Source organism: Carcharodon carcharias, chromosome 11 (assembly GCF_017639515.1).
Source record: "Carcharodon carcharias isolate sCarCar2 chromosome 11, sCarCar2.pri, whole genome shotgun sequence".
NCBI classification, from domain to species: Eukaryota; Metazoa; Chordata; class Chondrichthyes; order Lamniformes; family Lamnidae; genus Carcharodon; species Carcharodon carcharias.
Genome location: NC_054477.1, coordinates 14,325,729 through 14,343,265, shown reverse-complemented (window position 1 = coordinate 14,343,265; position 17,537 = coordinate 14,325,729). Strand labels below are relative to the sequence as shown.

Sequence of the window (17,537 nt, the reverse complement as noted above, 5' to 3'; positions counted from 1 at the left end):
AGAATCGCGGGCGGGAGCCGATCGCAGACGGCAGCCCGTTTCCTGGCCACTCCTGGGCCCACCGACCGTGCCCGCGTGCCGAACTCAAAATCTTGCCCCGGTCATTATTGCGATGCTGTTCCTGAGTGCTTGCGGTGATCAAATTTGACGCCACATTTCCGACATCACAACCGAGGCTACGTTTGAAATAAGTACTTTGTTGACCGCCAAGAGCTTTGGAACATCCTGAGCTTTTGAAAGGTGCAATATAGTTGAGAGTCTTCCTCTTTAACCTACGACACTTGCCAATTGTAGTTGGTTTAGTTGAGATTAGGTAATACAGGACAGATAAGGTGTTGAACCTGCGAGCATTTTTCTTCTGTTAAGTGGATGGGTTGCAGCCAGTGTCACATTTGGGAGAAAACAATGTAAATTATAATTTCTGTGGAAAATTTTATAGTCATCTTGTTTTACTGTTGATGATGAGAAGGGGAGCGGTAAAAGGAGAGATAAGTGGCTTGGAGGAGATAATTTGGCTTCAACGTCAATTGCTAGGATCTCTAACCTTTGGGTGCTTCACCTGCCTTGCCCTTTGAGCTGTGGCGGTTGATTTGTTTTGCTTTCACTGATTTGGCTTCTTCTTTACTGGCAACCGATCAAGGGGAAATGGCAGCATAGTGGTAATGTCACTGGACAAGTAATTCAGAACTAATGCCCTTTTTTAAATTTGTTTTTATGGGATGTGGGCATCCCACATTGCTATGGGGGTCACCTGTAGTCACCAGATAAGGATGGCAGATCTCCTTCCCTAAAAGACACTAGCAAACCTACTGGTTTCATGGTCATCATTAGACTTTTAATTCCAGATTTTTATTCAATTCAATTTTCACCATCTGCCCAGGGTGGGATTTGAACCCAGGCCCCCCTAGAGCATTACCCTGGAATACTAGTCCAGTGACAACACCGCTATACCACCACCTCCCCATTGGGGGCATGGGTTCAAATCCCACCACAACGGCTGGTGGAATTTAAATTCAGTTAATAAAATCTGGAATATAAATCTAGGCTCAGTAATGTTGACCGTGACAACTATCATCGATTCTGGTAAAAACCAATCTGGTTCACTAATGTCATTTAGGTATGGAAATCTGCTATCCATGCCTGGTCTGGCCGAGACGTGATTCCAGACTCTCAGCAATGTGGTTGACTCTTAACTGCCCTCCGCATTGGCCGAGCAAACCACTCAGTTCAAGGGCAGCAAATGCTGGTCTTACCAGCGGTGCCCACATCCCATGTAAGAACAAAGAAAAAAATGACTTTCTTTAGAAGTGTCAAATGTCCATCATAGTGTTTTGATTTACATAACTGTAGCCTAAATGTTTATTTTACATAGAATTAATGTACAGCACGGAAATGGGCTCCTTGACCCAACTGGTCCATGCGAGTATTTATGATCCATTTAAGCCTCCTCCCACCCCTCTTTATCTAACCCTATTAGCATAGCTGGATCAAAATCTTAGAACTTCTTTCCTTAACCATACTGTGGGTGTACCTACACCACAGGGACTGTAGTGGTTCAAGAAGGTGGCTCACCACCACCTTCTCAAGGGCAGTTAGAGATGGGCAATAAATGCTGGCCTAGTCAACGATGCAATCATTTCATGAACAAATAAATAAAACAAAAATCCTCCTATTCCTTTCTCCCTCATGCACTTATTGAGCTTCCCCTTACACGTATCTATGCTATGCACCTTAACTACTCCATGTGATAGCAAGTTATACATTTTAGCAACTTGTCAGGCTAAGAAGTTCCTCCTGAATGCCATCATATTGGACTTATTAGTGACGGTCTTATATTTACGGTCCCCAGTTCTGGCCTCCTCCTCCTCAAATGGAAACATCTCTTATGTTTACCCTATCAAACTGCTTCATCATGTTAAGCCTCCATCAGATCACCCCTCAGCTTTCTGTAAAAGTATAGTTTCCTTCATTTCTCCAGGTGGTATTTAATGGAGGCAATGGGGGTCTCACCCGCCACTTGGAGAGCCAACGAGGGCCCCACATCACCCCTTTTAGGGAAGGCCCACCACATTAAGTGCCACTTAGGCACTTGTCAAGCCAGCGGTGGGTCTTCCCCGGGATCAAGGGCCCTGGAGACAGAAGTCTGCCTGCCAGGCCAATCAGAGGCCTATGAGCCTTTCAGGCAAGATCCCCTCCGAGCCACAAGCCATCTTGACTTGAAACTATATCGTCGTTCTTTCACTAGCACTGGGTCAACGTCCTGGAACTCCCTAATTCAGAACAGCACAATGGGTGTACCTACACCAGATGAACTGGTTCAAGATGGCAACTCACCACTGCCTTCTCAAGGACAATTAGGGATGGGTGGTAAATGCTGGCCTTGCCGGCAGCCAACATCCTATGAAAGAATTTTTAAAATGTAGGTAAAAGAGGTATATGATGTTAGGTACAGATCATCCATCTTCTCAGTGAATGGCAGAACAGGCTGGAGAAGCTAAATGGTCTTCTCCTGTTCCTCTGTTATACAGTTCTCACGGAGTAATCTGGAAGCACTTCTCCATTTGTGGAAGTTCTCCTCTCCCTCCTCCCCTCCCAAAAAACAAACAAACTTGTATGTATACTGCACCTTTCACAATTTCAGGACATTCTATAATACTTGGCAGCCAATTATTCCAGAATTATTCCTGAAGTGTTAGTCACTATTGCAATGTAGGCAAACACAGCAGCCCCTCTGCGCACAGCAATCACAAAGAGCAGTGAGGTACTGACCAGAGAATCCATTTAGTGGTTAAGCCAGAGCCTCAGTTTGATATCTGATCTAATTCAATGAGGGGGCTATCTGTCTCTCTCTCTTGCACTCTCTCTTTCTCTCTCTCTCTCTCCTCCATCCCCATCCTGGCTGGCATTCTCTCCTTCCTCACCCATGCACTTGCTGCCCTTGTCCTGCTCAGTGGTAGAGGTTGTGGGTTTGGAAGGTGGTGTTGAAGGAGCCTTGATGAGTTGCTGCAGTGTATCTTGTAGATAGTACAAATGCTGCCACTACGCATCAGTGGTGGAGGGAATGAATGTTGAAGGTAGTGAATGGTGTGCCATTCAAGGGACTGCATTGTCCTGGATGATGTCGAGCTTCTTGAATATTGTTGGAGCTGCACTCATCCAGGCAAGTGGGGAGTATTCCATCACATCCCTGACTTGTGCCTTGTAGATGGTGGACAGGCTTTAGGGAGTCAGGAGGTGAGTTACTCTTGCAGAATTCCCAGCGCCTGACCCGTTCTTGTAGCCTCGGTATTTATATGGCCGGTCAAGTTAAGTTTCTGGTCAATAGTGATCCCCAGGATGTTGATAGTGGGGGATTCAGTGATGGTAATACCATTGAATGTCAAGAGTTGATGGTTGGATTCTCTCTTATTGTAGATGTCTATTGCCTGGCAATTCTGTGGCATGTGCATTACTTGATCTCTCAATACCCTTCGCTAACAAAAATCTTATCGATTCTAGATTTAAAATTAACAATTGACCTAGCATCAATTGCCACTTCCAGAAGAGGGTTCCAAACTTCTACAACCCTTTGTGTGTAGAAATATTAACAAACTCCATTCCTTATGAGCTTGGCTCTAACCTTTAGAATATGCCCCCTGTTCCTTGACTCCTAACCATCGTTTCTCTCCATCTAGCCTATCAGTTCCCCTTAATATCTTGAAAACTTTGATCGAATCACTCCCTTACCTTCTAAATTTCAGGGAATGCAACCCTAGTTTGTGTAATTGCTCCTAGTAATTTAACAAGGAGTCAACTTGAAGTCCAATATCATTCAGGTGAATTTACATTGCACTCCCTCCAAGGTCAATATATCATTCCTGAGATGTGGTGCCCAAACTGCTGACAGTACTCCAGGTATGGTCTAGCTCTCTCTCTTCAGGTACGACACCTTAACAGGGCATTGGTGACCATGTGTTGGTCAATGGCAAGGTACTGCTGTGGTTTGCCATTGCCTTCTTCAGGTTCTGGCTGACCAGGAGATTCTCCCACTCTTACCACCTGCCATAGGCATAATAGAAGGAGTTACAGGTTGGTTATCAACCTGTTTGGCCACGTTATGAGCGCGCCCTCTATGGCCATCAAGTCCCTGAGTGGGATTCGAACTCACAGCTTCTAGCTCAGAGATACAGATGCTACCATTGCACCACAAGGTGGTATAACTAGGGAATTGTATAGCTCAAGCATAACAGTACATAAACAACAGCATACCGGAACACATGCATAAGGAAAAATGCCCAGAACCTTTGCCACAACTTTCTATTACACAAGTTATATTAAGTTTTCTATAGCTATTTTTTCCCCGAGGCTATTTTTTTGGAGACCAACAAATGCTATTTACTAGAAAAAGATGAAATTTACTAGCTTTCTAGACTTCCGTGTATGGAAAAGCACCAGAGGATTTCAGGTTGGCTCATTTGTTTATTTAGTTCATCTCGCACCTCCGTCCAAGAAGAAAATCATTCGAGGAGAAGAGAGTAAAATTCAATTTTGGGTGGGCTGCAAAAGGGGCAACAGTGGATCGACTGTCCTTTATACACCCCACGACTCTCCAGTCAACCCCAGGAACCTTTTGGAAGGCAAAAAAGCCAATTGTTTCAATGAACCATTGCTCTTTGATAGATTGGCACCATTTTCTCACTATAATCACTCAACCCCTTTTCTCTCCTACAATTGCCTTGCATCCATTTATGCTGTCTGCTTCTGTTACACTCCCCAATAAAGTGCCTTACATATAAGGGGATTCCACCCAAAGAATAATGTGATTTTCTTATTCAAATGGTAGCTAACTTTTTTCTGTTTTTTTAAGTACTTGATTTGCATGTGTCTGGCATTTTGAACCTCCTTTCATCCACTTACCAATAACCCTCCATGATTAGGATCCTTCCACACTTGATCCAAATCAATCCTAGACAAAATCAACATTTCACATTTAAAATGAATGAACAGCTAATGTGCACTGGGTCCATGTGATTTCCCAGATTTGATTCAACCGCCTGAGGGGTCTGAAAGAAAATTTCCAGATTTTTTAAATCTTTTATAGGCTTTGGGTTTTTCTTTCCTTTTTAACCCTTCCTAGAGATTTTTTTTGGCTGTGAGGGATAGGAAGTGCCTAGTCATGATGTTCCAGGTGCCGGGAGTGTTGTGCAGACTTGATGAGCCAGCTCCTCCTTACCTGCCGGTCAGCTACATACATTTGCAATGCACAGAAAACCCCCATCCCCATTGTTGCTGTGGGCGAACTAAGTCAGAAAGTCATGATTGGATCTGTTCACTCCATGTGGCCTTGTTTCTGGTGCAGAATCGCAAACTATTTAGAAAGTCATTTGTAACGTGTATTGGCAGAAGGAACGGTGCACATCTCCAAATTGCCTCTTCCCTATTCTCTAAATCCTGATTAAATTTATAATGGGGCAATTAGGGAGCAGTCTACCTGAAAACAAGATGGGTCGTCACTTCATTTGCAGTGATTCCATGGCTTGGTGCATTGTTGATACCAACACATGCCAACGCATGCTCTTCCTCCCCAAATAGTTTGGATTAGCAAACGTGCATTGTACACCTTTGTTCAAGGCCTCCCTAATGAGGAATTTTCTTTTGTGTGTTCTTGTTCTGCAGAAACTCGGACCGTCCATTCCTGCTCTTTATGTCTTTCATACCCGTCCACACAGCACTATATGCTTCTCCAGATTTTTTAGGTAAAAGCAGGCACGGCTTGTATGGCGACAGCGTGGAGGAGATGGATTGGAGCGTAGGTAGGTGTCTGCCGCTGTTAGGTCGTGGCTGTAGTTTATGGCTTTCTTGTTCAAATCGTTTCGCACATTTCTCCTTATAGGAAGTTTGTAGTAAACTTTAGACCTAATAGGTGACGAAAACTGCCCTTAAACCGTATGTACAAGGGTAAATCTATGTTAATAGGATTCACGCCAGTCGGTGAAGTCAAAACTAAGATACAGAGCTTTTCCTTGCTGAGAGAGTTTATTGACTTTGTTCAATGTCAACAGTCCTTAAATAGACCCAGTGTCCTAGCTATCCCCTATATAATGTGTTCAAATACCCATCACCTGTTTCCCATTATGATGTGATTGATATTAACTGGAGAATTGCAAACATTATGCCCCTGTTCAAAAGAGGTTATAAGGATGAGCCCAGCAATTACAAACCAATCAGTTTAACTTCGATGGTGGGGAAACTTCTAGAAACAATTATTCAGTATAGGATTATTAGTCACATTGAAAAATGTGGGTTGATTAGAAAGAGCCAGCATGGATTCCTAAAGGGGATATCATGTTTAACTCAATGGTTGGAGATTTTTGAAGAGGTAACAGAGAGAGTTGATGAGAGTAATGCTCTTGATATGGTGTACATGGCCTTCCAAAAGGCATTCGATGTAGTGCCACACAACAGACTTGTAAGAAAAGTTATAGCTCAAGGAATAGAAGGGACAGTTGCAAAGTGGATACAAAACTGGCTGGGTAATAGGAAACAGTAAGTAATGGATAATGAATATTTTTCAGGAAGGCTTGTAGTAGAGTTCCCCAGGGATAAGAATTAGGACCCTTGCTTTTCCTGATATATATTACTGACCTGGATCTTGGTGTGCAGTGGACAAGTTCAAAGTTTGCGGATGATTCAAAACTTGGAAGCATTATAAACTGTGAGGAGGACGGTGTAGAACTTCAAAAGGACATAAACAAGTTGGCAGATTGGGCGGATAGGTGGCAGGTGAAGTTCAATACACAGAAGTGTGACATGATTCATTTTGGTAGGAAGAACATGGAGAGACAATAGAAAATAAGGGGTACAACTCTAAAGAGTATGCAAGAGCAGAAGGACCTAGTGTTATGTGCATAGATCACTGAAGGTGGCGGAATAGATGGAGAGAGCAGTTAACAAAGCATAGAGTACCCTTGGCATTATTAGTAGGGGCACAGAGTACAAGAGCAGGGGGTTTACGCTGAGCTCATATAAGACACTAGTTAGACCTCAGCTGGAGTATTGTGTACAGTTCTGGGTGCCACACCTTAGGAATGCATTGGAGAGAGTATAGAAGAGGTTTACAAAAATGGTTCCAGGGATGAGAAACTTCAGTTATGAAGATAGATTGGAGAGGTTGGGGCTGTTCTCCTGAGAGAGGAGAAGGCTAAGAGGAGATTTGAAAGAGGTGTTCAAAATCATGAGGGGGATGGGCAGAGTACATAGGAAGAAACTGTTCCTGCTACTAAAAAGATCGAGAATGAGAGGGCACAGATTTAAAGTGATTTACAAAAGAAGCAAATGTGATGTGAGTAAAAACTCTCTCACACAGCGAGCGGTTCAGGTCTGGAATGCGCTGCCTGGAAGTGTGATGGCGGTAGGTTCAATTGAGGCATTCAAGAGGGTATCAGGTAATTTGAATAGAAACAATACGCAGGGTTACAGGGAAAAGGCAGGAGAATGGCACTGAGTCATAATGCCAATTCAGAAAACCAGTGCAGACACAATGGGCTGAATGGCCTCCTTCTGCACCGTAACAATTCTGTGAGTCTGTGATTTAACAAACTTTAACAATGTAATTGACAAGACATGAACCATCTGAAGCATCTATTGATTTTGTATCAAAATATAAAAGAAGGAGGCCATCCCAATGAAAGAAACTAAGGTCGTTGCCTCCTTTACCATATTCGGAAGACAATTCTTGGCATGAAGAAGGCCTTGGTGACATCTGTCCTAAAGTAAATCTTGAATTTGACCCCTTGTTCGACTTTTGTTTTCTTAACTTGATGTTACCTTATTGTTGTATTTAGTCCCTTTTTAGTAAATATAGCCCTGAGTCTCCATGGCATTTTCCTGATTTCCTGCTGTACCTTTAGCAGAGGTTCAGGGGAAATCCCAGCAGATAATGGCCATTTCACTAGTAGGGTTGTGCTGATGACCCCTGTGTAGATTCCATGTGTTTTAAGTTTACTGGAACCATTCTAATGAACCAAGAACACGAGGCCAGGTTTTTGCTACCAAGGCAAGTAGACGCCTCGGTTTAAAGGGCCACATCACATGCAATTGTCGCTCATCCCAGATGCAATTAAAGCCTTAATGCCCTCTAACCTTCGTCCCTCACCCTCCCCAACCACTCCCCATGGCTTTCATTTCAACGCATGCCCCCCCACCTGCCCCCCATGGCTCCTCATACCCTCCATGCCAACCAATGGCAATTCATACAGTATCACCATGGGCAGACCTCAGGAGCCACGTAGAGATGAAATAGAATAAGCTTCTAAAAATCTAAGAGAGGTCTCACTCAACACGCTTGATAGTGAAAAAACTCCCATTCACAAAGCCCATTGAAAGCTTTTAAATCTTGTGATAATTTCTTGTATTAAAAAATAAATTTCTATCCATACGCCAAATACATAACAGCTAAATCTTTAATAAACTATTTAAGCTGTCAATCAATCTATGAATGGGAGGAGGTGGTGGCATAGTGGTATTGTCACTGGACTGGTAATCCAGAGACCCAGGATAATGCTCTGGGGACCAGATGGTGGAATTTGAGATTAAAAAAATGTCTGGAATTAAAAGTCTGATGATGACCATGAACCCGTTGTTGATTGTCATAAAAACCCATCTGGTTCACTAATGTCTTTTAGGGAAGGAAATCTGCCATCCTTACCTGGACTGGCCTACATGTGACTCCAGACCCACAGCAATGTGGTTGACTCCTAAATGCCCTCTGGACAAGGACTATTAAGGATGGGCGATAAATGCTGGCCTAGCCAGTGACGCCCACATCCCAAGAACAAATTTTTTAAAAAACTCAGAACCACCTGCTAAGATAATTGTAGCTTTTGAAACTCAGCCTAGCTTGCATAACGACAAAATAATAGCCCTGAGGGAAATGTCAACAAATACTGCATGAACAGATGCTACACCAGCTGGCATGTTAATCAAAGCAATCCAGCAGAGGAATTTTTTTTTTTACAATCACTAACACCTGCAGTTTGTTTTTTTTTAATGTTTAAAGCTCTGGGGATTTAAAAAGACTTCAGATTGTGAAGGTTAAACAGATATTATTCATCCTTCAAAAGTGTTTATGAATTTGTGACTTCCACACAGCAGATTAAGTCTCTTGCAACAGCCAAAATGGGGTCTGTTTGAGCTCAGGAGTGAGTTCAAATGGCCCTGCCATGTTCTGAATTCCCTCTTGTAAATCAGGCCATGCCCCTTTCCCCTACCAGCAAAAATGTGATCTGTCAGACATCTGCATCCAGGTTCCACCAGCCATTTTTAATCTTCCCAACTCTGCAAAAATTCAAACCCTGGTATCTGCATGCTGAAGTCAAGTTTCATGTTTCATGTATTACTGGGTAGAAAAACCAGGCAAGGCATTTCAAGATCCAAGGCTTCACCCTCCAACATTATACTTGAAGTACTTGAAGGCTGTGGATCCTATGAGGATTGGAGTTTTCAAGACTGAGATTATTAGAATTTTGTTGGAAAAGGGTATTAAGGGACAGGGAGCTAAATTAGCTAAATAGAATTGAGGTACAGATCAGCCATAACCCAGTCTCGAGGGGCTGGATTGTCTACTCCTGCTCCAATGAGGCTAGTGGGAGAACACATTGTACAGTAAGCAATACGGCACAGAAAGGTCCTACATTTCACCCCAGGTTTATGCTTAGCTAATTCATCTCAGCAGGTGTGCTGCCATTTGGATGAAGTAGCCCATGCCGGTGTTTATCCTCCACTCGTGCCTCCTCCCATCCTTTCTCATCTTAATCTGCTATCATAACCTTCTATTCCCTTCTCCCTCATATGCTTGTCTAGTTTGCCTTTAAATACCTCTATACTATTCACTTCAACCACTCCCTGTGGTAGCGAGTTTCACATTCTCATTTCTCTTTGGGTGAAGAAGATTCTTCTGAATTTCCTGTTGGAAATTCTGGGACAGCTGCTGCTTCTGATCACTAACCAGTGATTCCACTGAACAAAAGGCATTTGTGGAATTTGGGCAAAGAGGGCCTGGGCTTTGCAATAATACCCTACAGAGTTCAATAGTTTGACAATTACAATTTTGATCAAACCAATGAAGAATGGGTACCTGGGTGAGGAACAGATCCTCTAGAAAGAGTCGGCGCCTTTAGAAAAGAACGGAACAAGTGGGACAGCCAAAGCACATTTTGCTGGCTGTACTTTGCTCATCTTTAACATCCTGCATTTCTGCTGCATTGGCCTAATACCAAACCTCTATAACCTAAAAGGACAAGGACGCAGGCAAATGGGAACATCACCACCTGCAAGTTCCAACCCCCCCCCCCCCCCGACCAAGTCACTCACCATCTTGACTTGGAAATATATCGCCATTCCTTCACTGTCGCTGGGTCAAAATCCTGGAACACCCTTCCTAACAACACAGCAGGTGTACCTGCACCACATGGACTGCAGCGGTTTAAGAAGGCGGCTCAACACCACCTGTGTGCCAATCAAGCACAAGAAGACCTTTTTCATCTCCAATCGGTCCCAAAAAGACTTTTGGATTCCCTTTATGTTAGCAACTAATCTGTTCTCATGTTCATACCCTCTCTTTGTCCCCCTCTTTCCCTCTTTCAAATTTATTCTGTCCATTCTCTTTGGTTCTCTACCATGTTATGAATTTTACATTTGGCATAAGTCTGCTTTTCTGTTTCTGTTTCTTATCTTTAAACATCCAGGGAGTTCTAGCTTTGGATACCTTTTCTTTCCCCCTCATAGAAACTGCAGCCCCTTTGTGTTACTGTACAGTCTCTAGGTTGCTACATGCCCAGTAATGTCTGCCAGATGCTTGTGTCATGAAGAGACAGAAAATACAAGTCTATGATAGACGTGACTCCAAGACTGTTAGTTCTAATCAGTGCAATTTAGAAACCCCCTAAAGCTGCAAAGAAAAATATTAAGTGGTGTTTATCGAACAATTGGCTGAAAGCATCCACTTTGCACGAGTAAGGTCTTAAAATCAATTTTTCTAAGAATCACGGACTGCAGTGAAGCATTTCCAGAGCGTTCTCACCTCTGCTCAAAGCAACTTTTGTGTCAGTTATTCATTTCTGTACAAATCAAATCAAAGATTGGAACGAAACTAAACATGCTTTTTTAAAAAAAAAGTAAATAGCCATTGTGAGACGGTCACTTTTATCTGAAAGGTTAAAAACACTGGAGGCAATTAAAGTACGATAATAAGTTGGAGATATAACTGGCTCCAGTACATAAATAATCTGCTAACATGAAGTGAATGCACGTGGACTACTTGGACTCAATTTATATCCAATCTGTCCTTTGAATCCCAGTATAATTGCAGTAACGCAAAGAATTATTCACTAGTTAAGAGTTGGTATGACATGTTTTTGGAATTTAAGTTCTTATAACTATGCATGGTGATATCACGTGGAGTGAACCGAATTGGCTGAAGACTGGCATCTGCGATGCTGAGGACCTCTGGAGGAGGATTGACGTCTCCAGTGGCGGAAGTCCCTCCAGCCAACCGCTGTCGGCCAATCAGAAGCCAGCAATACCTCAGAAACCAGGATGGGGGGGGAGGGCAGAGGTAATGGGGTCATGTGAGTTGCCCCTTTGAACATAGTTGAAAATAAAATATCAAATCCTTCGAACCTGCCCCCTCACACCAATGCTGAAACTTAGGAAGCATTGAGAAGGAGACCATAGGAGGAGAACATTTGTCCCTGCGCCGGTTCCTTGAAAGGACTAATCAATTATCCCTAATCCTCTACTATTTTCACTGCGATGGTGCCCGACCTTGTTGTGCGCATAGTCAGCGTGAGCCTGTCGGCTGGAGGGGGCAGGCTGGAGGCGCATGAGTGGACTTTATGCCTCCGCTATGGGCCTCCAGTGGCCTTTCAGGTGCAGGGGTGCCTGTGTCTGGCGGATTAGCCCGAGATCAGTGGCGTGACAATGGGGCTGCTGTTCCTTGTGCTAGGCAGGATATTTTTAGCACTTTTCACAGCCCGCATTTGCCTGGCGTCCAAGGGGGGGGTGCGCAGAAATCCACACTCCTTGTGACCCTGGGGTACGGTGCAAGATGAGCCCACGTGACCAGGTTTGAGAGTCTATTGTAGCACAATTGACAAAGGTAAACATGAAGGCTGCATCTGTGAACAGAGATGAAGGAAAAATAAGGGACAAGATCTGATGCAGCCCATATTAATGGGAACAATAGCAACCGGACCCACTTAATCATGGAAGAGGTTCCACTTCAGTCTCCCAGTGGCGGGTAGTCAAGCACTCTGTGCCTGATCGAGGGCATCCCGCCTTCACTCATGTTTTGGCCTGAGGTTCCACAATAATCTTGGGCATCTGGTGGGTGCATTGCAGCCAGTACCCACTGCTCCTGCTGGCACTGGCGGTATAAGAAACTGCCGGCCTCATTGGCTGGCAGCAGTTGGCTAGAGGGACTTGCGTCACTGGAGACGTCAGTCCCCCTCCAGAGGTCCCCAGCATCATACATGCCAGTCTTTAGCCAATTCGATTCCATGTGACATCAAGAAATGGCTGAAGGCACTGGATACTGCAAAGGCTGTGGGCCCTGACAATATTCTGGCAATAGTACATGTGCTCCAGAACGCGCCGGGCCCCTAGCCAAGCTGTTCCAGTACAGCTGCAACACTGGCACCAACCTAGCAATATGGAAAATTGCTCAGGTATGTCCTGTATACACAATGCAGGACCAATCCAACCTAGCCATTTACCACCCCATTAGTCTACTCTTGATCATCAATAAAGTGATCGAAGGGGCTATCAAGCGGCACTTGCTCACTGATGCTCAGTTTGGGTTCCGCCAGTGTCACTCAGCTCCTGACTCATTACAGCCTTGGTTCAAACATGGACAAAAGAGCTTAACTCCCAAGGTGAGGTGAGAGTGACTGCTTTGACTTCAAGGCAGCATTTGACAGAGTGTGACATCAGTGAGCCCTAGCAAAACTGGAGTCAATGGGAATCAGGGAAAATTGGTTGGGTTCACACTAGCACAATGAAAGATGGTTGTGGTTGTTGGAGGTCAAACATCTCAGTTCCAGGACATCACTGCAGGAGTTCCTCAGGGTAGTGTCAGCGGCCCAACCACCTTCAGCTGCTTCATCAATGACCTTCCTTCCATCATAAGGTCAGGAATGGGAATGTTCACTGTTGATTGCATAACGTTCACCATTCGTGACTCCTTAGATACTGAAGCAGTCCATGTCCAAATGCAGCAAGACTTGGAAGATATGCAGGCTTGGGTTAATAATTGGCAAGTAACATTCACGCCACACAAGTGCCAGGCAATGATCATCTCCAAAAAGAAAGAATCTAACCATCTCCCCTTGACATTCAATGGCATTGCCTTCATTCAATCCCCCACTATCAACATCCTGGGGGTTACCATTGGCTAAAAATTGAACCAGACTAGCCATATAAACACTGTGACTACAAGAGGAGGTCAGAAGCTAGGAATCCTGTGACAAGTAACTCACTCCTGACTCTTCAGAGCCTGTCCACCATCTATAAGCACAAGTCAGGAATGTAATGGAATACTCTCCACTTGCCTGGATGAGTGCAGCTCCAACAACACTCAACAAATTGGACACCATCCAGGAGGCAGTAGCATAGTGGTATTATCACTAGACTAGTACTCCAGATACCCAGGGTAATGCTGTGGGGACCTGGGTTTGAATCCCACCATGGCAGATAATGAAATTTGAATTCAATTAAAATAAAAATCTGGAGTTAAAAGTTTTACCATGTTGTAAAAACCCAACTGGCTCACTAATGACAAAAGCAAAATACTGCAGTTGCTGGAAATCTGAAACAAAAACAGAAAATGCTGGAATAACTCAGCAGGCCTGACAGCAACTGTGGAGAGAGAAACAGAGTTGACGTTTCAAGTCCATATGACCCCTTCTTCAGAGGCTACTCAGCCCCTCAAGCCATTCTGATCTGATTGTAACCTCAACCCCACATTCCCACCTACCCCTGATAACCTTTCACCCTCTTGCTTATCAAGAATCTATCTAGCTCTGCCTTAAAAATAGTCAAAGACTCTGCTTTCCCCTCCTTTTGTGGAAGAGAGTTGCAAAGACGCACGACCCTCAGTGAAAAAAAATTCTCCTCATCTCTGTCTTAAATGGGCAACCCCTTATTTTTAAAGTGACCCCTAGTTCTAGATTCCCCCACAAGATGAAACATCCTTTCCACCTCCACCCTGTCAATAGCTACTTTCGAAAGGGAATTGCGTATGCACTTGAAGGAGGGTTAAAATTGCAGGGAAGCAGGAAAGAGAAGGGAATCGGGAATGATTGATTCACTCTTTCAAAGAGCTGGCACATGCAAGGCCAGTGGACCAAATGGCCTACTTCAATTCTACCAGATTCTGTTACTGAAGATTGGTGCTAGCGGAAGCGAATGGAATGTGTCCCACCTGAGGGAAAACTGTAGGAGAGTCAAATATGATTTGTGTAAATGTGTGTGCGTTATGTGTAAAAGATCTAAAAACTGTTCAATCCGATGAAGCTTTGCGCTTGGCTGAGAGTCAACTCCTGACATCACCAATCAAATGATCCACTTGAAAATTGAATAAGTTTGTCAAATATTGCACTCAGTATATTTTTGTAAATGTAAAATTTTATTTTATATTCAGCATTCCGTCAAGTTGCCGTGACTTCGGTTGGTTGGTATTAATAATTTAAATGTAGATTTACTTCAACTATGCTGAGTAAGTTCTGAAGGGAAATAAAGGCTGAAATATTGATGTAATCAGATGAAGACTGTTGCCCTGTCATGCAGCGGCTTTGATTACATCTTCCATAGTCAGTGTTCTTTTGTTAGTGAACCTCTCATAGGAGATTTCTTTGTCATGTAATTTTTGATTGTGTGGATTAATTTTGTATCAAGAATACTTAAATTAACACACTGTGATTACGTTATTATCCTTGAACGTTACAGTTCCACTCACGAGCGCAAGATCTGTATTCCACTGCTAGGCACCTTAGGTTACAATTCATTTGCATTAAACATCCTGGTTTTACAGAATGTGTCTGTTAAAGAAGTTTTCTTAATCTTCTGTATGTTAACAGCAAGTCTTTATTAATTATTTGTAACTGTATACATATATACAGTAAAGGGTACAGGCAAGCTCCATGTCTAAATCTTAACACATCTCTGGCCAACACCACATTAACCCTGGGTCTGGGTCATGTGCCTTCTAACATCACTGTGTGGGTGGTACTGTACTCAGTCCCACATTAACCCTGTATATTCCAGACCCTTATACTACAAACATAAGGTCTGTATTCCACTGCTAGGCATATTGCATTAAACATCCTGGTTGTAACTGTAACTGGGGAGGATGCCTGGTGCTGTCCAGTACCTTGTTTATGCAGACAAAACTCATCTGATTGCAGGGATACTCCCAGTGGCCCGCTCTGGAGCATACTCCTGATGTCCACTTGATCCCTGGCAATAATAAAAACAGAAAATGCTGGAAATACTCAGCAGCTCTAGCAGCATCTGTGGAGCGAAAAACAAAATTAATGTTTCAGGCCTAAGATGAAGTGTCAGACCTGTAACTTTAACCCTGTTTCTCCCTCCACAGATACTACCAGACCCACTGAGTATTTGCAGCATTTTTGTTTTTATTTCAGATTTCCAGCATCGGCACCATTTTATCTGATGACCCAGAAATTCACATTCAGATAGAACAATAACTTGCCTCTATAAGGCATAGGAAAATGCATGGGAGCATTATCGAACCAAATTTGACACCAAATATAAGTACCAAGTTTCCCAGACTTCTTGGATGCAGTTGCCAGGGTTTATGGGTTACATTTAGCCAACAGGCCCTACTTTGAGAACTTCAGATAAACAGGCACAGAAATTTGCAGACCAGTGTGAACTGGATAAAGGGAACACCTGCTCATGTGGACCTGAGGAGCATAGGACTGTTATCGTGCAGAAAACCCAGTAGCCAAATCGTGTATAGCAAGCACCCTCATATAGCAATGTGACAATGACCAGATAATCTCTTTTCAGCGTGTTTGGTTAAGGGATGCGTATTGGCCAGCACACTGGGGAGAGCTTCCCTGTCCTTCTTCAAGATAGTGCCTTGGGATATTTTATGTCCACCTAAGTGCGCATAATGGGCACATAATGTTTAATACCCATCTGAAAAACAGCACCTCTGACAGTGCAGCACTCCCTCAGTACTCCACCAGTATGACTGCCTAAATTTTATGCTCAAGAATCTAGCATGGGGCTTGATTCAGATTCAGCGGTGGGAGTGTTACCAACTGAAGTGGTGGATCATGACAGGGGTGCCTAATTTAACTGGGACTGAAATAGTTTTTGATGAAAGTGATTAAAGTTACAAGAGAGAAAGTATAGAATGGAATTCCTTTATTTTCAGGGTCAGAAAGAGGGATGGCATTTTCCAGTACTCAACACTCCCTTAGCTTTGAACGAAAGTCACTTTGGGGCTAAAGTGGGAGAAACAGAAAATGTTGGGATTGGACAACCCACACTGATCCAGAAAGAGACACTTATCTGAGGTTGAAGGTTAACATTTTAAGCTTCACTTTACCTGGAGTTTTCCTCTTCAGCACATTGCAGGACCATCGAAACAGGAGTAGTGTAGGTCATTCAGTCCCTTGAACCTGCTCCACCCATTCAATTAGATCATGGCTGATCTGTACTTCAGTTTCATTTACTTCAATTTCATATTCCTTGACTCACACACAAAACTAGGTGGGAATGTGAGTGGTAAGGAGGATGTGAAGAGGCTGCTAGATGATTTAGACAGGTTGAGTGAGTGGGCAAACACATGGCAGATGCACTATAACGTGGATAAGTGTGAAGTTATCCACTTCGGTAGGAAAAACAGAATGGCAGAGTATTCTTTAATTGTGATAGATTGGGAAATGTTGATATACAAAGGGACCTGGTTGTCCTTGTACACCAATCACTGAAAGCAAGCAGACAGGAACAGCAAGCAGTTAGGAAGGTAAATGGCATGTTGGCCTTCATTGCAAGAGGATTTGAGAATAGGAGTTAAGGATGTCTTGCTGCAGCTGCACAAGGCCTTGGTGAGACCACACCTGGAGTATTGTGTGCAGTTTTGTCTCCTTACCTAAGGATATACTTGCCATTAGAGGCAATGCAGCAAAGATTCAGCAGAACTGATTGCTGGAATGGTAGATTTGTCATATGAGGAGGGATTGGGTCGACCAGGCTTGTATTCACTGGAATTTAGAAGAATGAGAGGAGATCTCTCTGAAACGTATAAAATTCTAACAAGGATGGACAGACTGGATGCAGGGAGGATGTTTCCTCTGGTTGGACAGTATAGAACGAGGGGTCGTAATCTCAGGATATGGGGTGGGCCATTCAGGGACTGAGATGAGGAGAAATTTCTTCACTCGGAGGGTGATGAACCTGTGGGATTCTGTGGAGGCCAAGTTACTGTATATATTTAAGAAGGAAATAGATAGATTTCTAGACTCTAA

The 17,537-nt window shown here is 43.5% G+C and overlaps 1 protein-coding gene across 7 annotated transcripts in view; it reads left to right on the top strand.

The window, feature by feature from the left end:
- Positions 1–17,537, top strand: part of LOC121284138 (steryl-sulfatase-like) — an 84,638-nt gene that overhangs the window by 45,630 nt on the left and 21,471 nt on the right. For all 7 annotated transcript variants that reach the window (XM_041199320.1, XM_041199313.1, XM_041199316.1 and 4 more), the window contains exon 6: positions 5,656–5,792. In XM_041199320.1, coding sequence (XP_041055254.1) covers positions 5,656–5,792 — 137 coding nt within the window. The remainder of the gene's footprint in view (positions 1–5,655; positions 5,793–17,537) is intronic.